General features: G+C 41.6%; 2 protein-coding genes and 1 pseudogene across 4 annotated transcripts; 2 read left to right on the top strand and 1 right to left on the bottom strand.

The window, feature by feature from the left end:
* The first annotated feature begins 253 nt into the window (after positions 1 to 253).
* Positions 254 to 5904, top strand: LOC311111418 (ornithine decarboxylase antizyme 2-like; annotated as a pseudogene). The gene is made up of 5 exons: positions 254 to 273; positions 1846 to 2123; positions 3031 to 3203; positions 4641 to 4726; positions 5879 to 5904. The product of its transcript is annotated as an ornithine decarboxylase antizyme 2-like (transcript).
* A 530-nt stretch (positions 5905 to 6434) lies between these two features.
* Positions 6435 to 10371, bottom strand: LOC311111126 (proteasome subunit alpha type-4-like). 2 transcript variants are annotated; one of them, XM_084153813.1, is made up of 9 exons: positions 10296 to 10371; positions 9834 to 9862; positions 8802 to 8844; positions 8510 to 8672; positions 8121 to 8198; positions 7856 to 7944; positions 7530 to 7660; positions 7014 to 7137; positions 6435 to 6683 (listed from the first exon to the last, which is right to left on the bottom strand). In XM_084153813.1, exons 2-9 carry the CDS (start codon positions 9834 to 9836, stop codon positions 6529 to 6531), a joined length of 786 nt encoding a protein of 261 aa, XP_084009939.1. In that variant the 5' UTR covers positions 9837 to 9862; positions 10296 to 10371; the 3' UTR covers positions 6435 to 6528. The 2 variants fall into 2 exon arrangements, with proteins under 2 accessions (XP_084009939.1, XP_084009940.1); XM_084153814.1 differs by having other exon boundaries at positions 9834 to 9876; positions 10296 to 10341.
* Positions 10372 to 16572: 6201 nt separating this feature from the next.
* LOC311111711 (solute carrier family 25 member 44-like) lies at positions 16573 to 21229 on the top strand. The gene is made up of 4 exons (XM_084154514.1): positions 16573 to 16879; positions 17889 to 18560; positions 18847 to 18974; positions 19309 to 21229. Exons 2-4 carry the CDS (start codon positions 17930 to 17932, stop codon positions 19498 to 19500), a joined length of 951 nt encoding a protein of 316 aa, XP_084010640.1. The 5' UTR covers positions 16573 to 16879; positions 17889 to 17929; the 3' UTR covers positions 19501 to 21229.
* The last annotated feature ends 688 nt before the right edge of the window (positions 21230 to 21917 follow it).

Below are 21917 nucleotides of genomic sequence, written 5' to 3'. Positions count from 1 at the left end.
TACTGTTGGAAATCTGTCGGATTGATCACCAGGGAACTCCTGTCATGATTCCAGTGCGTCTTTGCACGGTGCACACAGGCGAGTCGGAGAGCAGTTCTGTCCTAACTGCGCTGCACTGCAACTGAGAAATAGGACGGTCCTTAGGACTAGTTTGCACTTCACGGATGGTGAATTATTCTGCCGAACGTCTATTGAATAGCTATTGTTTTGGTTTTAAGGAAATTCCTTTTTCATTCTATTTTATTTTCTCATAATGTCAGCCGCTGAAGAGAGGTAAGTATTCCTGATATTGTTGATGGTTTAATTTGTGGAGCAGATTGATTTCATGATTTGGACAACATTGAGTAAATATATTAATTAATATTGCAAACATAATTTATGGTAAAATATGCTGCTGTCTAAAAACACGAATATCTTACTTTCTAGAGAGCAACAACACTTTTGCAGCTATTCTGTTGGTGTAGTTCCTACAATAATTCATGCAGTTTTTTGAAGGGTGCGATTGTGCGCTCCTTCAACAGATTCCTCTATTACAGATAGCTAGCTACTTAAAGTGATTGTTATTTGAAGTTTAAAAAAAATGGATCCTGTGACTGGTGTATCTGATAATATTGACTCATGTAGGTCACCAGGTATAATATCCAATTTGTGAAAAGTGCATGCATTCAAAACAGAGATAATGCCAATGTAGACAGACTAGCTGTCTGAAACCCGTGTTGCCCATTGTTCCTCAAAAGAGTGCATCATGCATTCTTCAGTAATCACTTTTATTGACTAATGGCTCAACAGCTTAATTTTAATGATTAATGAACCACTATCCAATGACAAAATACCAATGGCAAATCCAGCTCCATTTTACATCACTGTAACATAATGTTGTCATTTGCATGGAGCAGTTTCTTTGCATAATTTTTTCTTCAACCTCCTTCCAAGCACATAGTAGGGCTATGAGAATCTCTGCCTCAGCACAATTCCTGCCACCTGATCTGTCCCTGTTACACAACCCATGGTTTATGCAGACTCCCCCCAGAGGATTGGATAAGCCACTCGGAAATAGTACCCCTACTTGAATGGATAGTAGACCCTCTTTCTCCCACAGTGCAGCAAACGGAGATGCAGATTATAATAAGTGTGTGGTCAGTAAGGTAGCTAGATGGACCTGAGGCCTACTTTTCTAGAAACAGTTCTATATGTGTCTTGTTGTGATGTGTTCTCAGTATACAGCACAGGAGGTTGGTGGAACCTTAATTGGGGAGGACGGGCTCGTGGTAATGGCTGGAGTGGAGTTAGTGGGATGGTATCAAATACGTTTGTTTGATGCCATACCATTTGCGCCGTTCCAGACATTATCATGAGCCGTCCTCCCCTCAGCAGCCTCCACTGGTATATAGGTCAGGTTAGAGGTGACGTCCACTAGCCCACACTAGGTCATGGTTTCCTACCAAGGCTCTTAATTCCTGACCTAATTCCCTCTCTGCCAGTGAGCTGTAAATAATGAGTTTTTTTAAAGGTTGGTTTAGTACAACAATAGAACCTTGGAACAGTTTTGAGTGTGCGTTCAAATGTGGGGTGTTTTGAGTGAACAAACTCTGCAGACATTTTTCATTAAATGTTTCATTGGAAGTACAATAGGCTACGTAGCTTTAATCACAGCCTGCATATACAGTAAAATAGCACTCTGAGGTGAAAGGCTTTTTCTCAGGCTAGTTCCTCTTAACATGTCTCTACTGATTTTATTTGAACTGGTACCCTATGCTAACTGACCCTCCTATCCAAAGCCACTTATATTACAATAACTTTAGCTTGACTTACCCAACCTCACCTTGTTGCTCTGTGTACCTCCAGTCCCATGTTGGTGTCGTATATGGGCTGCTCCAAACACCAGCCTCCAGGACCTCTGTGTACCTCCAGTCCCATGTTGGTGTCGTTTATGGGCTGCTCCAAACACCAGCCTCCAGGGCCTCTGTGTACCTCCAGTCCCATGTTGGTGTCGTATATGGGCTGCTCTAAGCACCAGGCCCCAGGGCCTCTGTGGTGCTCCTGATGCCCCTCACTCACCGCTGAAGATCCCAGGTGGGCGAGGGACTGGCAGGGATCCCCCTCTCCATGTGCTCCTTCACAAAGTGAGTCCCTATAGGGCCCCATCCCAATAGCCAAACAATGCATTCTTCCTTCATTGAAGTTATCAATCAAAGATCTGAGATAATTGGATTGGTTAAAGCAATGCGGTTGGAAACCTGAATTTCACTTATCCAAACACACAGGTCATAAGGGAAGAAATTAGGAAGGATGTCTGTTTTTATAACCATGAGGACTTTCCGAAGATGAATGGTAAAAATGTGCTAATGTTGTCAAAAGATACATTGCATCTTACTGTTTAGCTTTATAGTCATAAGCCTACAGGCCTTTCATTTGATCTATGCTCCATCTATCATTTGAGAGACTACAGTCTATTTACATGGTTTGTTTAGCTACTTGTTAACATGTTCAGGGATGTGGGTCACTGTGTCAGGCGCCAAAACCCACTCTCATTAACCCAGAAAGCTACTGAACCACAAAATGACACAAGCCCAAATACACTCAACATTCCTGCACATACCCAAAAGCATGCTCTTAAAGTTAGGTTAATCCTTGCTACTTTCATAGTGAAAAGTGACCCTTGTACACAAGGACAAGTTTCACCCAAGACTGCCTGTAATGACTCAACATTTGAGAAAAGGCAGAGAATGGCTTGAATATCGCTATGTGTATAGGTTAATGTCGGTCACTGTATTGATCAAACAGCAATGGTGAAGAGAGTAATTCTGCTGGAGGTCCATTGGTTTGAAAATATTATGCTCATAGGCAAATCATAACAACAGGAATCCCTTATTTAAGATAGATGCTAGATCAGGCTAAAGTGTAACCTACCTAGTTCCTAGATTAATAGCTGACAAAGACCTATGTTATGGGTCGAAACCTTGTCCATCTAATAACTGTGGAAGTTCTGTATCGAACAGTGTGCCAATACGTTTTGCTTTCCTCTCTCAGGATGGAAGGCTGACAGTGACCCAGGTGACCTCTGTTCGTGGAGCTCTCCCCATCCTGCACTTTCACTACCAGCTGAGCGAGCACCGCAATGCATGCTGGGAGACTGTGTTCACCTCAGACAGCCTCTTCCTGGAGATCCCAGAGGGGTCACTCCCTGAGGGCAGCAAAGAGGGGTGAGGAGGAACTGCCGTCTATCCTCGCTGGCTTTATAATCATGCATACATACACCTGTTATAACCATGCATTATGCCATCGGGAAGGCTGGAATTAAGTCTAAAAAATACATTTTTAAGATTGCCAGTGAAGGGAAATATATATATATATATATATATATATATATATATATATAAAAAATCATTTCAAACAACAACAAATTCTTATTTACAATGACGGCCTACGAAGAGACAGAAGGCCTCCTGCAGGGACTGGGGCTGGGATTTAAAATAAAAATGTAGGACAAAACACACATCATGACAAGAGAGACACCACAACACTACATAAAGAGAGACCTAAGACAACAACACAGCATGGCAGCAACACATGACAACACAGCATGGTAGCAACACAACATGACAACAACATGGTAGCAACACAACGTGACAACAACACGGTAGCAACACAACATGACAACAACATGGTAGCAACACAACATGACAACAGCATGGTAGCAGCACAAACATGGTACAAACATTGTTGGGCATAGACAACAGCACAAAGGGCAAAAAGGTAGACAGCAATACATCACATGAAGCAGCCACAAGTGCCTGTAAGAGTGTCCATGATTGAGTCTTTGAATGTAGCGATGGAGATAAAACTGTCCAGTTTGAGAGTTTTTTGCAGCTCGTTCCAGTCGCTAGCTGCAGCGAACTGAAAAGAGGAGCGACCCAGAGATGTGTGTGCTTTGGGGACCTTTAACAGAATGTGACTGGCAGAACGGGTGTTGTATGTGGAGGATGAGGGTTGCAGTAGGTATCTCAGATAGGGGGGAGTGAGGCCTAAGAGGGTTTTATAAATAAGCGTCGGGTATACAGAGATGACCAGTTTACAGAGGAGTGTAGAGTGCAGTGATGTGTCCTATAAGGAGCATTGGTGGCAAATCTGATGGCCGAATGGTAAAGAACATCTAGCCCAGGGTTCTTCAATTCCGGTCCTGGAGGGCCGAAACACCTCTGTTTTTCATCCTCTCCTTCTAATCAGGGGCTAATTCAGACCTGGGACACCAGGTGAGTGCAATTAACTACCAGGTAGAAATAAAAAACAGAAGTGTTTCGGCCCTCCAGGACCGGAATTGAAGAACCCTGATCTAGCCGCTCGAGAGCACCCTTACTGCTGATCTATAAATCTCCGTAATCTAGCATGGGTAGGATGGTCATCTGAATCAGTTTTAGTTTGGCAGCTGGGGTGAAAGAGGAGCGATTACGATAGAGGAAAGCAAATCTAGATTTAACATTATCTTGGATATGCACTGTATTGGGTGGAGCTCCAGAGGACTACTTTGGGAGAATCCTGCATATTACAGTGTGCATGAATATGTAAGGGAATACAAAGGAGCAACACTTACATTATTTGAGATACCCCCCTCTCTTCTTTCCTCTCTTCTCTTTTATCAGACTCACCAGTCTCCTCATGTTCTCCGAAGAAAAGTTAGGAGTCAGCCATGTGTTTCTGTGGTTCTCCAAAAGCAGAGGGGATCAAGGTATGTCTAAGTCTAGACGTGTTCTTTCATGCGCTTTATATTAGACAAATTATTAAATTAGTTGAATTATTTGTTTATTGATCAAATTAATGTCACTTTAGTAACCTCTAACCGTACTGGTGTTAAAAAAAACAATCAGGAATAATGCAAAGTGCACACTAAAATTGAAAAAGGGAAACATAATTTAGATACTGTCTGAACAGTCACGTTAACAATCCTACGTTTTCTACATCTTTCCAGCGCTCCTTACCAGGACTTTCCACTACATAGGCTTTGAGATTATGAAACCAGGCCACCCTCTGATACCGCCCCGAGCAGATCTTGTGTTTTTGGGCTACTCCATGAGTCCAACATGTCCGGAGTCAGAAGATTAATGCCCTCCTGATCAAACCAAACATCACTAATCTATTGCTCTGGCCCAATAGTCTCTTTTCCATGCCCACCTGACCTTTGTTGTTTTTTTTCTATGGTGGGGATAGGAAACAAGGAAAGGAAGCTATTTAAGCATATTGGGACAAGACCCATCTCTCTCTTCCCATATGTAGTGCTGTAGTCGTGACGGAGAGCAAGCCCTTCATTCTGTAGACCTCTTTGGTGATTGAACCTTCAAGGATAGAACTAAAAAGATTGATCCTGTTAGGTGGCTGCGTTCTTGACCTCTTGCATGTTGTGTCGCCAGTTGCCACAGCTTCTACTGCAAGTGGGACACTCAGTGCTAAAAATACTAACTTATTATTTTAAACTCCACAGTGCAGCTAAAGGTGAGGGACTCTAATAAAACTACAGTGTACCGGAAGAGGGGGCTAAGGGCAATATGGCACATAACATTGGAATCTAGATGTCTGGATAATGAAATCATGGGTATGCGTTCAGGACTCATTAACCCTGGTAGATCTTTTTGTTTTACTGAAGCGCTGCAACAAATGTTACAAATTTTACAATGCAAATGTCTCCGTTGTCTTGAATTGAGTGAATGATCGATGTAAACTCCCATTATTGACATGCAGACTTCAAAGACTCGTTAAGTCAGTGACAATACATCGCTTAACTGTAATGTTGCTCACACTTAAGAGGTTTATCTTAGGTCAGGGGAGCACTAAATACATACATACTGTGTACTAGACTCACTTGACATTCTTCTTGTGCATTCAGTTGAGAAGATTAGGCTGCATGTGTGAAAGCAAGCGCCTACATTCCCCTGTAGCTGATCCAACATACTATACACACATCCCCTTCCTACTTTCTAAACTATTGTGTTCTAGAATTTCTATATACACACACATTTCAGATTTCCATTTTCATGTAATGACACTACAGATGGAATAAAAGTCCTGTTATACCTCTGTTCTTGTCGGTATTGTGTTTTGGCACCAGTTAACAGCCCATGTGTAATGATGTGAATCAAATTATATTGCCTACAAGTATATTGGTTCTTCTTAAGAGAAACAAGGAGATACTAGCTGAACTTAATTTACATTTTAGTCATTTAGCAGACGCTTAATAACAAGTGTTTTGCTACGGTGTACGCTACTGAACATGACCCAGTTCACAACACATTGAAATTCTGTAAACAATCAGGACATACCCTGTGGCCTTAATCTTTCCCTTGCCTTGGCGGGTTACTGAAGTCTTCAAAGTATTTCTGAGAAGTCTGCCTGGATACACAATAATGGTTATCACAACATAATGAAAATAGAGATTCTATCAGTACATTTGGTTTCAATGTTTTAATAAAGAAAAAGACTAACAAGAGCGTAACACGTTACGGGTGTTTTAGGAAAGTATGAATTTGAAACGAGTGTTTATTTGTCCTTCTCCTTCTGTTCTTTGTCTTTCTTGTCTTTCTCTGCCTTGGCCTCTTCGGCCTCGTGTCGTTTGATCAGCTCCTCCACCTCTTTCTGTTTCAGCACCTTGATCTTGGTCTTTCCGTCTTCTCGCGTCAGGGTGGCTATTTCCACTGGGGAGGTCAAGATATCCATGAGTCATAACGTCTATGTTCATATCTCAGGGTGCATTACAGACGTATAGCTTACTATATACATCTCTATACAACATATTTATTATATACAGTATTGTGTGTATAATGTACAACAGCTGATAATGTCTAATGTTTTAGACATCATCATCTTCATCATTTCTAGCCTACTCTCCATAGAACAGCTGTGGATTAGGATAACACCGTCCCACTCTACACAAGACCATCTACAGTCTGGGTTTACTCAGTGTGTTCCAAGGCAGGAGAGGCTCAGTAGTTGTTTAGAATGGTGATGTCCGGTGTGGATCTTACCTTTCTCCGCCGAGAGCTTGCTGACGTCCATGGTCTTGTTCAGGACTTTGACGGCCAACGCCAGGGCAGAGGACAGTGACATCTCGCCCTCTTTGAAATCCTGCTTCAACATGGACACTGCAGCCTGGGGAGGAGAAGATACAACATGATGATTTAGACAACAGGTGGGTCTAATCCTGAATGCTGATTGGTTAAAACCGCATTCCAGCCGGTGTCTATTCCACAGTTAACACCGGCTAAATCTATGACGTTAATGATATAACACCTCAGTACCACTCAATGAGATAATTGTGTCTATTTTCATTGAGATGTAGTATGCCAGTTAGGCAGCCATAAGTCTGATATCCAGCCAAGGGCTGAATTGTTGAAATTTTATGCCACAAAAGTGTATATTTTCAATTCCCAGTCAACACCGTAGCACCATCTACTGTGACGTTTCACGTCTTTACTTTGTGGCAATGCTACTGCCAAAACAATGAATGTGCATTGTGCCAACGTTGACGACAGCAGGCTTACCGCGCTGTTGTTGCCGATGCAAGTAGCCTTCCATCCTCCATAGTTTCCACTGGGGTCACTCTGGTAGAGCTGGAAGCCGTAGTGTTTGTCCCAGCCCATGTAGAGCAGAGACACTCCAAACGGCCTCTTCCCTGAAGACACACAACACATCAAACACAATCAAAAACGTGTGCTGACCCTAACTGTACTCTGTTGCCTCTGGTATGTTCTTTTCACACAGCCCTTTGGTCCAGTATGGTTCCAGCAACTATGGTGGAAGTGTAACCAGGGTGGCGTTTACTAGAGAACCCAACGGAGGTGTTTGTGGCCTCTGTCTATTAGCTAACCTCCAAACTGTGTGTAGGCCTGTTTGATGTCACACAACGCGGTCACCAACTGCTCACAGGGGATTGGCTCCTGGTACTGCAGTAGATATCTGTGTGAATTAAATAACACATACACATTATCTGTCAGATAGACACAGTGATAGATTACTAGGGGTGCCTTGTTGGTCTTGCACTAACACAAACTAACACCATACATGGCTTTGTATATGAATTAATGAACAAATGTGTCACAGGTAGAGACCGTGGACTTTACTACCCTACATACCTCTGTGCTATTAGCCTCAGCTCATTGGTTAGCACGTTAGCATCGGAGGTGATACCGGCAACACTGCAAGCCATGTCTCTGAAACGATATGACACCAAATCAAATCACAGAGCAGTCCATGGGTATAATGTAGCAGCATGGCTGACATCTACTAACAACTGGATTGTGATGGAGCAAAGCATCCCAGCTTCAGAGTAGGAGTGCTGATCTAGGATCAGTTTAGCCTTTTAGATCATAATGAATACGATTACAGGGACAGGGCAGACCTGATCTTAGATCAGCACTCCTAGTCTTGAGACGCTTTATGAGCAGGTCCTGATCTGTCTTGTTGGCATGCTTATAGTAGTGCTACATATAAGCCTGGCAAGGGAGACTATTGTCATACTCACTCATTGAGCTTGTAGATCTTCTCCGAGAAGAAAACCTCATCAAGCAGCTTGTGGATGTTCCGCCTCTCTGCAGCCAACAGTACACCGTCATTTGCTAAAATCCCAAGACATGAGCCGGCGTGGCCAATAGCCTCCATGGCATACTCCACCTGATATAAGCGTCCTGTAAAGCAGCAACTAGAAATTGTTGTGTCTGACATGGTTGGTCAGAGAACACTTGACAGTATAGTCTTGAATGTGATGATAACATTCATTATGGACAGTAACTCGTTATTGGAAAGATAACACTTGCCTTCAGGTGAGAAAATGGTAGTCCGGGAATCATATCTACGAGACTACAAAAATAAATAAGTGTTATCAATTTCTGAAGAAAGCACCCAAGTAAAGGCTGAAAGGTAGTCAACTGCATCATATTAAACATGTACAGGTAACTGCCAAAATAAAGGAAACACATGAGTAAATGAGGGATATAAGATATATTGAAAGGAGGTGCTTCCACACATTTGTAGTTCCCGAGTTAATTAAGCAATTAACATTCCAGCATGCTTTGGGTCGTTTATAAAAAGTACCCAGTTGCCAATTTTTTTGGCTACCATGGCTTGAAGAATAGATCTCAGGTGACTTTGAAAGAGGGATCTCAAAGGAACATACGGGGTTTAAAGGGTGTGTGTCTCAGTCACCAGATCTCAACCCAATTGAACACATATGGGAGATTCTGGAGAAGTGCCTGAGACAGCGTTTTCCACCACCATCAAACAAAACACCAAATGATAGAAGTTCTCGTGGAAGAATGGTGTCACATCCCTCCATTAGAGCTCCAGACACTTGTAGAATATATGCCATGGCGCATTGCAGCTGTTCTGGCGGCTCACCGCCCTATCAAAGTTGCACTTTACCGAAACCGTTCCGCCATTTCCTGTTTGGTAAAACTCTAATAGTTTGCCTAATTTCAGTTTGTGACAAAATAAGCTAGTATAGTGTAGAGAATCATTGTATCATCTAAACCGCTGTGAAATATATTTTCCATAACCACATTTTTTTTTTTTTTTTCAGCTGTTTGAAGCTGGTGTACAAAACAGAAAGTAAAAGATGCAAAAACAAAACTTAACAGGGAGCATAGAAATAGCGCACATAGAACATATATACCGCTTCTTAGTCTTGCGTTCACGTAGAATTATAGATCTATAACTACATTTATGTGAATTTTGTCGGGTCGCCCAAAAAGTGACATATTGCCACTTTAAGACACTATGTTGGTGTTTCCTTTATTTTGGAAGTTACCTGTACATTACAGATAATAACATTAACGTAGCTAGCTACTTACCATGATTCAGCCTGCCTGTAAAATAAAACCTGCGAAACCAACACTTCCAATAATATTAATGAAGGTCCATAATACAAATCTCAAAACAATAAGAACTGCTGGTTAATTCGCTAACGTGAGCTATATTATTTGATTACAAAGAATATCTAGCTAGCCAATTAGAAAGTTAACATATAGCTACAGTAGTAGCTGAATTAGCTAGAGTAGTGAGAAAACGTTAGCGAAGTCACGTTAGTTAATTCATACAAGGCAAATGTGTTACAAACAGAAATATGCTAGCTAGCCAGCCAGCATGCTAACCTTAGCTAGCTAACTTTACAATGCCTGGAGAGGCTAGCTGACTTTTGGGGCCGTTTTAACAACAGGTCACGTATATGCAATTTATAAGATATGCCCCCAATGTTTTACTTTTATAGTAAACGTGTGGCTAAACAGACAGTAATATAAAACATCGCTATTTACCTTAGCTAGCCTGATGTAGTAGTTTGTTGCTGACACACACTGCTGCGAAGCAGACAAGAATAACTAAGCACTTCCGGGTCCCGGTTTTTTGGACTCCTTCAGAATAAAAGTTCCGTCCTGTATACATTGTAAATTAATAATTAGGGTTTAAAATGTTGTAAATGTTCACAATTATCAATATATTTTATACTAGTTATCATACAAAGAATAATTAAAAGTATTTCTATACGAGATGCCCCATGTAGCTCAGTTGGTAGAGCATGGCGCTTGCAACGCCAGGGTTGTGGGTTCGTTTCCCACTGAGGCCAGTATGAAAATGTATGCACTCACTAACTGTAAGTCGTTCTGGATAAGAGCGTCTGCTAAATGACTTAAATGTCATTTATTGGTTTATTTTTTCAAGCCTAAATGGTCAACAATATTTTTTGTGTGTGTACTATCATTTATTGCACCATTCAACATTATCTGTACTTTATGTTGCAGTAAAAGGGGGGTCCATTCTACTCAGGAGCCCTTTTAGTTTCCAAATCCACAGAGTTTAAACCCAGAGGAGCGCCACTGCTCATTTGGCGGCCCCTATAGTGTGGCCCATCAACTTAAATCCAATTTAAGAGCGTCAGATAAATGACGTAAATGTTTTTTTAAAATGTAAATGTAAATTTTCATATTGTACATATATATATTGCACCATACAACATTATCTGTAGGTTGTGTCGCAGTAAAAGGGGGGTCCATTCTAGTCAGGAACACTTCTAGTTTCCTCTGGGTGTAAACCAGTGGAGGCTCTTCAGAGGAGGAAGGGAAGGACCATCCTCCTCAGTGAATTTCATTAAAATAAAAATAGTGAAACATTAAAAAAGTTATCCTTTTTAGATATTAATGGGTTAAGACTGGGGATAACCAGGAGAAAGAGATTAGCTCATCTCGTTGGAATGTTGCCTAGGGCTAGGGGAGCAGTAGTGAAGTTAGGCAGTATTTAGGTCATAAAAGTGAGCTACCAAATTAAGGCCTGGCTATTTGTGGTTGTTTTTCAAATTGGGTTTTTCAAACAAAAAACAACACACCTAGTATGATGTTTATAAAGCCTTGTTGTTTCAATTTTGGGGGGGTTTCAGCAGCTCAAGGGTGATAGGTCTTAGAGGAGCACACACACAGTGAATTTTATGGAGTTTTTTAGCTTTTGGCTGAGTTTGGGGTATATATGATTTCTTATGAGAATGAATGTCATGAGGACTTAATGAACACTTGGGATAACTAACATTTATGAAATATTTAGAATAATGGTAATGTTTAGTATACTATGGGATTAAACAGTTCGTTAAATGATTTCAATTGCCTCTGAACTCTGTTTTAACCTTCTGGTGTTATTTTAATCATCCACACTAGTAAATTCTAAAGGCATGAGAGGAGGACTTTAAGATAGTTTATTTTACTAAGTTGAGGGTAATTTGTAATACTGTGCAAATTGTGAAGAAGATTATAGTTTGGTAATAGTATATTTGATTTGAACCATAAAATAACAGAAGAGAGAGTGGAGGAATGGCAATTGGATAATGAATTACCAATATTAACTAAAGTGATTGTTTAGGTAGGTGGTAATATTGACACATGGCCAAATCATGTGTCAAAAAGGTGGATGGTTGGATTAAATATTAAATAAATACGAAGGAGAGGACAAAATACTTTAAAAAAACAAAACAAAAAAACAAGTATGATAGTTTATTAACCACACCTGTATGTCAGAGGTTTTGTGCCCCACAGGTGAACTAAAGGAGAAGGTGACCCACTCTATCTAACCAGGAGACTGAATCAGGCCTGGCGGGAAGGGCCCTACCAAGTACTGCCTTTGCCAGCAGAATAGCTGAGAGATCCATCTGGGTGCATGTCACTCACTGCAAAAAGGTAAACCCAGCTACACCTGACGAATAAACACAGAGTTAGGAGAAAGATCCGATCACCACTAGGGCTCGGGGGTTGGCTCCTTAACGAAGATTCCCTTACCCTGTCTGATCATCCCTGTGTGAGTTCGATAGAAGGTGAAGCAATGGGTTGGCCTCTGGCGTCTGACATGTTCTCAGGGCGAGGGTGGGGATTCACAGGTCTCCCGACGGTAGGTAGCTGTCTGATTGTGGGGGCCATATTCCTAACACACACGGACCCTCCTGTTTCAGCCAGAAGTGGTAGTTAACCTAACACAAGTTGAAAAGGCATAGGAGACAGCTAGACGTAGGGAAAGGGGAAATACTAGGGACTTTAGGGAAGGACATCACCAATCTCCATACACAGTTTAGGGTTGTGAAAGTAGGGAGTTATCAGAAATGGCAGTGCGACCCATATAAGGGTAGGTACTGTCTGAAAGTCTGAATTATGCTAAAACAGATTACAGACCTGACAGGTGAGATATCTTCTTCAACTGGGGCACCCTATAGAGTAAACCTCTCTGAGGGAGGTAGTGAGACAGTGCAAACTATAGACCTGAAGGAAGTAGTACAGATGGAGACGGAGTAAATAGATTTTAACCTGTGGTTGGAATGGATTCAGTATATGGTCTAAAGAGGACTGTTATGCCTGTAGGACAGCCAAACCAAGGTTAACAACTACTCCGTTCCCCTTGACAGGCTTTGACTCTCTGTCAGGTTTATCCTCCATGCAAGCCACCTGGGGATGTGGTGAAAGAGTCTTATGGTAACTTGCACTATCTGTATCCCCCAATAACAAAGTCATCCCGACCTGGGTTGCCTCAGTTTGAAATCACAGGGGATTCTAATTGTTTTTCTAGGACTAGTAAGATAGGATACAGGGTAGGGCCTCTTAGCTCCTGCTCCCACACAGAGAATATCACAACTAAAAGAGACCATGACTAATCTCTCCTCTTTGTTGCAGCCAGAGGATTTTAGGAACCAATACCAGGCCCGAGCTGACATCTGATGGTTGTGTGGTGATAACTGATTGTGAACTCACCTACATACGCAAACAATCAAACGTGTCAGAGACTGGTGAGTTGTCACATAGAAAGTAGGACCTCCTCCTGGGATCCTTTGATGAAAGGATATATATTGATGGGATAGCAGTACCCCGAGGGGTTCCAGAACAATTCAAAGCTAGGAATCAGATCGCAGCTGGGTTTGAATCAAGTATTTTCTGGTGGTCAACAATTAATAAAAATGTAGATTGGATAAATTATATTTAATATAACCAGCAAAAGATTTATAAACCACACTCGTGATGCAATAAAGGGATTAGCTGAGCAGACAGCGGCAACTAGCTTAATGGCATGGCAGAATATAATAGCTTTAGATATGCTTTTGGCTGAGCGGGACGGGGTTTGTGTTCTGTTTGGATATATGTGCTGTACTTTCATCTCCAACAACATAGCACCGGACGGGCCCGTGACCAAAGCGCTTGAGTGACCATCACCACGCTGGCGAACGAACTGGTTGAGAACTCTGGTATTGATAGCTCCATAAACGGTTGGTTTGATAACATATTTGGTAAATGGAAAACTATTGTTGTGACTATTCTGGGTGAAGTTATAGCTTCTATGGGTAGACTTGTTCTTTGTGGATGTTGTTTTATTTCCTGTGTCTGAGGGTTGGTGAGAAAAGGAGATGGAGAAGGTGGTTTCCAAACAGATGGTGAGATACGGCCCAATCCCGGACTCCGACCTAAGGAATGAAGGATATGACCTACCAGGCTTGGTGGAGTGACACTCTAGAGGGTGTCTAAAGGGGGCCAAAATTTACTTCCCTGTTGGTGTTTTATGTTTTAATAATCTTATGTTTTGTGTTCTATTAATCCTGTGTTTTATGCTTTATTAATCAAGTTAACCATTGAGAATGTTTGTCTTTCCTTATGTGAAGGTTTGAAGTGCCTGGGTGACTTGTGGCCAACCGTTTGCAAGTTGGGTGTAGATGGAAGGACTGAAGGACTTTTATTATCAAATTGTCTATTAATAAAAGTGTTTATTTTTGTTTGTATTGTATTTTAATGAGTGACACCCTAGAGGGCGTCAAAAGGGGGAATTGTTGGGTTCTATTTTTATCATAATTGGATCTGTATGTGATGGATAGCTTGGAAGGAATGCATTAATGAACTGTACTGATATAGATTGTTTCACATAACAGGCTGTTATTCATGTGGGGAACGTTGGGGGTAGGACAGATAAGACTTGTGTTTCTTGCAGATGCGAACACTCTCTCTTTGTAGTCTGTGAAACTGTCCTTGAACATGGAGTACAGTGGAATGGTGTCTTTTCGGTGCTGACTCCGCAGGTTATTATCATAGCAACTATGCCTGGCAACAAATGGAGTGCCGAGGAGTTGGGACCAACCCCTGCGCCAACGGATTGGCTGAATGGAGTCTGGACCACACTCAGTCCTTTGCTCTGGTTGGCCAACAGAAGAGGTGGAGGCTTTCTGTCAGAGTGTTTGAGAAAGAATCTGTAAACAATAATTCTAGTTAACTGAGTGCCCTGCGTGGTATTTCAGTGGACCCGCATATACGAACCTTCATACTTATCATACATACATTTTGCATATAATAAATTGAGCTTGGATTGAAGATCTCTTGATTCTTATTCCAATACCAGATTTGAATTACGCAATTTCTAACAGTAAGCTTTTGGTTTTAGTAATTTATTGCGACCGGGCCCGCCTGTGTAACTGCTAAACAGCTTGCTGTACACTGTGCTGCATGATTGGGTTAAACATGCGTTGTAGTAGCTATGTTGACTATGACGTTAATATGGTGAAAAGGATGTAGCCTGTGTGTAGCCGTTAGCGGTTTTGATATGAAAGTTTAGCTTGGGAAAGGTTTTTTCGGCTGGTCACAGACAGCTGTTGTATTGTGCACTGAAGTCCACAAGCGAAGAGAAAAGGTGAGAGGAGGAGAGAGCGTAGATGCGAGAAGGAATTATATATACAATGAGAAAAGTGATAATGTGGTTTATATGTGGCTGGTAGTTTGTGTGTGTGTGTGTGTGATCAGGGGTGTATTCATTCCGCCGATTCGGTTGAAGAACGTTTCTTAAACGGAAGCAAACGGAACAAACATACCTGAATTTGTCCAATAGAATCTCGTTTGCAACTGTTGGACTAATGATTACAACCTAGATCAGCTAGATGCAGGCAAGAATGTGCAAGGCGGTATTGAATGTGTAACTGTCTGTCACCTAGATTACGCAAATTTCTCTCGACCTGTGCACTTACGTTGTAAAATTTCATTCGTAGACCAGGTTGTAGCAACCTCATGATGGGTATAGGGAAACTTTGAGTATCATGTAGTAACCTAAACCTATCGATGTTACATTGAGCTGGGTGAATGGAATATGAATGACAGTCATCCAATATGCTGTAATAGAAATAAAGCCATGCTCATAAAATAAAATTAAAAAACGTCCTCCCTCATCTTAAAGGCACCGACCACACTGCACTGTAAAGTCTGTGGATGGGGAAACTAGAAGTGCCCCTGAGTAGAATGGACCTCCTTTTTACTGCAACACAACGTACAGATAGTTGTGTACGGTGCAATATGTATTTCCAGTATGAAAAAAACGATTGGATTTAAGATGATTGGCCACTTTAAGGGCCAAATTAGCAGTGACGCTCCTCTGGGTGTGATGCTGCGTTCAGAACAACTGGGAACTCTGAAAAAAACTTGGTCAAATCATGAAGTCAGTGATCTTCAGATTGGAAAGTCGGAGATCTAGAAAGAGGCCCGAATTCCCGAGTTGGAATTCTGAGTTGGATGACTGTTTAAAACGATTTTTCCCAGTCTGAGCAATTTTTTTCCCGAGTTCCATTTATTTTGAACGCTCGGAAGTCGGAGATTTCCGAGTTTCCAGTTGTTTTGAACGCGGCACAAACGGTGGATTTGGAAACTAAAAGTGCTCCTGAGTAGAATGGACCCCCCTCCCTTTTACTGCGACACAATGTACATGAAGTTGTGTACTACGGTGCAGAATGTTCAATATGAAAAACATACTGAACATCATGCAATACAAATAGGCTAATTAACAATGGGATTTTAAAGTGTTTTCTAAAGTTGATTATTATTATTATACAAAAATTATTAACATTTCCTCATAAAATGTTACGAATTTCGACCATTTGTATTATTTTTCATTGCGGGACTTTCATTTTGAAGGAAAATCGTCGAGGTCACGGCCTTATTCTTGCTTAGTCTTGCTTATTCTTGGTCTGACACACGGGCCATAGAGTTTAGAAAATGCTTTCTCATTGGCAAAGAACTGGTCTAAGAAAATACTGTAGCGCCATCTATCGTCAAGGTGGTGTCTCTCTGTGGTAGCGCAGTACAGTGGAGGAGAAAAGTTGAATTATTACAAAACCCCCTCGCTTGGTGAGCTAAAAAAAACTAAAAAACGCCACCTGCTGGAGCAGACAAATGTTTTGCTCAGTTATCCCTCTCGCTTCGCCTCTTCCTCTCTGGTTTAGTTTGACAACATAAAATCGAATCATAACCCGGACAGATATCTCTAAATTCGTTATCGCTTTACTCACTTGCGGATATGACATTACTATGTCTGACTATGGACATAATATTTTGATAGACATTTGTCCAACGAGGTAAGTTAACGTTTGCTTGTTTAAAATAGTTCACTGTTAGCCTGCTTGCTAGCAAGGACATCAACCAACGCATAGCTGGCTAGCTGCATTATTATTAGCTAACTAGCTAATTTGTGACTACCTACAGTCTAACCTACTGTTTACACATGCACAAGTATTCAACCTATGCATTGTTAGTTAGCATTGTTATTTCCGGATTGCGCGATTGACAATAGGCTTTGGCGTAGGGAACATTGTGTCCTGTGACCTGCAACTAGCAGTATCTTGTAATGTTAGCGCATAGCATAGCTACTTCAGCTGTATAGAACACATTGAAGCTCCCCCCATCAATGTACGACCTGTTTTTACCTTGTCAGGCATTTGATAACATGGTCATGACTGCTACGAAGCAGTACAGTGTATGTTTGACCTTTGATCCTTCCTAACACAAACCCAGTCAGTTTAGACATCGCTCAGGCCTTGTTTTCTGATGTAGTAGTTTGTGAACCATTGTCATGATACTGGTACAGACTTCAGACATTTTACATTTTAGTCATTTAGCAGACGCTCTTATCCAGAGCGACTTACAGTTAGTGAGTGCATACATTTTCATACTGGCCCCCCGTGGGAAACGAACCCACAACCATGGCGTTGCAAGCGCCATACTCTACCAACTGAGCTACAGGGGACTAGTGCCATCTAGAATTCATTACAAGTCGATGCACATTCAATATATAAAATGTATTGGGTATATGTTGTGAAATTATTGGGTATATGTATTGGGTAAATGTTGTGAAATGGTTAGATATTACTTGTTAGATATTACTGCTCTGTCGGAGCTAGAAGCACAAGCATTTCGCTACACCCGCAATAACATCTACTAAACACGCATATGTGACAAATAACATTTGATGTTGTACTACGTTGTGGAGAAACGGTTGACAAATTGGAGTACATTCAAGACTTCCAATGTTGTGCAACCTCGTGGAAGAAAACCTTTGACAGTGTTGTGTGGTCTGTATTTCCCCAGGTAGAGGCTAGTCTGATGAGGGGGCTCTCCAGAGAGGTAGAATGCAACAGAAGAGGAACATCCAGATCATTGAATGGGAGGACCTGGACAAGAGGAAGTTCTACTCCTTCGGGGTATTCATGACCATGACCATCCGGGCCACCGTCTATCCGGCCACCCTCATCCGCACCAGACTGCAAGTGCAGAAGGGCAAGTCGCTCTACAACGGGACCTTCGATGCCTTCTTCAAGATCCTGCGGACCGAGGGCGTGCGGGGCCTCTACCGTGGCTTCATGGTCAACACCTTCACCCTCATATCGGGCCAGGCTTACATCACCACCTACGAGCTGGTGAGGAAATATGTCTCCAACTATTCCAAGGACAATACCGTCAAGTCTCTGGTGGCGGGTGGCACGGCGTCCCTGGTCGCCCAAACCATCACTGTCCCCATAGACGTGATTTCCCAACAGCTGATGATGCAGGGCCAAGGGAAGCACCTGACTCGCTTCCGGGTCAAGCTGAAAACGGAGGCCGACGGGAAGACCAAAATGGCGTTTGGCCAAACCAGGAACATGATTGCTCAGATCTTTGCGGCCGACGGCTTCCGAGGCTTCTACAGGGGATATGTGGCCTCCCTTCTAACATACATCCCAAATAGTGCGGTCTGGTGGCCTTTTTATCACTTTTACGCAGGTATAAAGGAGTGTTTGTTTACAAGGATATTTATCCCAGGACCGGTTTCCCGGACACAGATTAAGCCTAGTCCTGGACAAAAGCACTTCATTGAGCATGCTTTGAGTCCTGGAGGAGGCTTAATCCGGGAAACCTGTCCTTAATGTTATTATTACTATTTTCTTCAAGAAGGGTTGGAGATTAATCATCTCTTATAATAATTATAGTCCATATACAGTCCATATAGTCAACATACATTGTCTATAAGGAGCATTTCAAAGCACAAATCTTCCACAACGTTTCACAGAACAGCTATCCAAAATGGCGCCCAGTGACTGCCCTCATCTACTACTCCAAGCCATGGCCGGACCACTAGCTGCTGCGACTGCATCCACTGTCACCAACCCCATGGATGTGGTCAGAGCTAGAGTGCAGGTAGAGTGCAACTTCAGCTAAATGTACTGGTGGAATGTAAAGGGTCTGTTTGGATAGCCACGTGTGGCCATCATTGGGTCCACTGTTTTCTCTAATAGATTTTAGTGGCACACTGGCACAGTGTATAATCAGGGATAGGCAACCCTGGTCTTGGAGTGCCACAGGCACATTATATATTTTTTTGATTCAATAAAATCCTTCAGTGTCTGTTGCACTCCACGACCAGAATTGCCTACCCAGGGTCTAAATCCTGGAATAGAAAATAGAATTTTACAAAAAAAAAATGTACATGGATAAATACCTTTGTAACAACAGCCTTGTATGTGTGTGACAGGTTGAAGGCAGGACCTCCGTCATCGAGACGTTCAAACACCTGCTGGCAGAGGAGGGATTCTGGGGGATGACCAAAGGGCTGTCTGCACGCATCATATCCTCCATTCCCACCGCCATCGTTATGGTCGTGGGCTACGAAACCCTCAAGAGAGTGAGCTTGCGACCGGAGCTGGTCGACTCTAGACACTGGTAGAGGACATTAGCACCCAATCCCAAACCGACCCCTAACCCATACCCTCTATGCCCTGGTGAGGGGATTAGGGGATAGGTGTTAACAATATGGTAATAGCTACACATTTCCCACTTGAATTTTCACCGCATTATATATACAATCATAGGGGGTAAGGGACACGGATTGATTTGGGATTGGACATGGTTGCTGCGGCCCTGGTTCCAATTCGGCCTCTTGACCTCCCCTGACCTCACCACTGCATAGGTGATAGCAATAGAGCACAATATTGGCCCAGGGACTGAAATGGAACTGGGCCGATAAGATCTGCCTGCTCCTATTCCTTAATGGCTTCCTTGTCCTAATTATTTTGTTTGCCTTTTAAACTACTGTTGCCTTTTAGTGTGAATTGGTGGGGATTTTTATCTTACGTTGTGAGTGAATGAAGGAACAGTAGTTTGAGATTTGATGTCATTAGAATGTGTAATTTGTGACTGGTACACCCTCATGTTGGTTCTAGTGCCGAGCGATTAACCGAAATGTCGGTTATTTTTCGTTTTTTAAACAACTAATTGATCGATGTCTGTTCAATTATTTGAATTCCATTTTGTTCGTTTTTGTCTGAGCGCTATATGCAGTTTCTCTAGAGATAAATCAGATCAAGCCCAAACTGTGCGATTTTTGCAGTATCCAACAGGCCAATATTCTACATAGTTTAGCGCAGAAAACATGGTAATTAACTACAGTGACCATAATCCATTGCGCGCCTACTTGTCCGGTGTGAGAGGGAGAGAAGAGACAGAAGAACGTGATTGGGAGGAATAGAGAGCAGTTGCGTAGTGAGGCATCTACCTGGAAATACATCATCTAAGATTTATAGTTGGTATTCAGCAGTCATAAAAGTATGCCTTATTTACTTTGAAGAACTACTGAAATAGTGATTTAGTCAGACAGCATAGGCAGCAGCTCTATAGAGATGAGATTACTTGGAATGAAATAATAAAGTCATCAAATAAAACAAATGAAATATACACAACAACTGAAATATTTCATTAAAGTAATGTGAATAAATGATGGTTAATACGTGATAAGCAGTAATGGGCAGTCACTACCATCATGGGACTTTTAATTGTTTTATTCTGTGGTAAAGCATTCAACACACATAATGCATAGATTTTTTTATTATTGAACCGACCTCAAAAAGCACTAATCGCTCAGCACTAGTTGGTTCCTTCAGGGATTCGTTGTCATTTGTTTTTCAACAGGCATAAACACTGAACTGATCCATCACTCCTAATGTATTTCTACTGTCTTAGTAATAGGATAGATCAACTTAAATCTGTTTAAAGCTGCCCTCTAGCCTTTATCAGGTTTAGTCCTAGGAGGTAGCAACAGCAAATTGCATACACAATTTCAGCTCAAACACACATGACAAAACAACCAATTAGGGCACATGTTCCTCTTCTTTGACTTTGCACTTGCGAAGACCCTCCCCTTTAGTCCTGCCAACCTAATCTCGTCCACCCAGCCAGCTCTCTAGCAATTGAGCCTGGGGTCGGACAAGGTTACTCCGAGTACAAAATAAAGAAGTTGGTAGAGTCACACTATTTAACAGAAATCCAGGCTATGGAGGGTAGATTTAAATGATAAAATGATGATATTAGTAGTACATGTAACTGTGCTGTGTTTAGGGCAGCCATCTTATTGTGAATAAAAAAAGACGTGATGCTGTAAATTATACTGTTAAAGCACATTGTTTCCAATTAATGTCTTCACCTCAACTCCAGTATTCAATAGTTTGAACCCTGGTATTTAGCATTGCTGCTGTGACAATATTAGCAATATTCAACTAATATTGTACTGAACAATCAAGGTTGTTGGCCAATTGTGAAATGCTAACTGTTGTAGTTTTAAAATATTCAGTAAATTAATTTTTTGATGGTTTCAGGGCTGGTACTTTGGGAGGGATTTGTTTTTAGTGTGCAGGACCAGCAGTAAACTGCTCTTTAAAGGAAGTGATGTGAGATGAGGACTCCAGGCAGAGAACAAGACAAGGCATGTCACTTTGTGTATTGTGGTAGTAAACCTCTGAGTGTAATCTGTGTATTAACTTCATCACTTCCAGCTCAAACGTGTAGTTGCACAATGTACATTTCTTTGAATTTCTCAATATTATTGTCTTAAAAGAAAATGTTCTGATGTTATTTATTGAAAAAAGATTTTCACATTCATATTTCTCTGGACAATAGCAAAGCAAAGGTTCAAACTATACTGAAGAAAAATATAAACTCAACAATTTCAAAGATTTTACTGAGTTACAGTTCATATAAGGAAATCAATCAATTGAAATAAATTCATAAGGCCCTAATCTATGGAGGCCAATTGGAGATACTGCCAAATTCTCTAAAACGATGTTGGAGGCTTATGGTAGAGAAATTAAC

The sequence above is a fragment of the Coregonus lavaretus genome (genome assembly GCF_964263955.1).
Source record: "Coregonus lavaretus genome assembly, chromosome: 37".
Taxonomy (NCBI): Eukaryota; Metazoa; Chordata; class Actinopteri; order Salmoniformes; family Salmonidae; genus Coregonus; species Coregonus lavaretus.
This window is presented reverse-complemented; position numbering and strand designations above follow the sequence as displayed.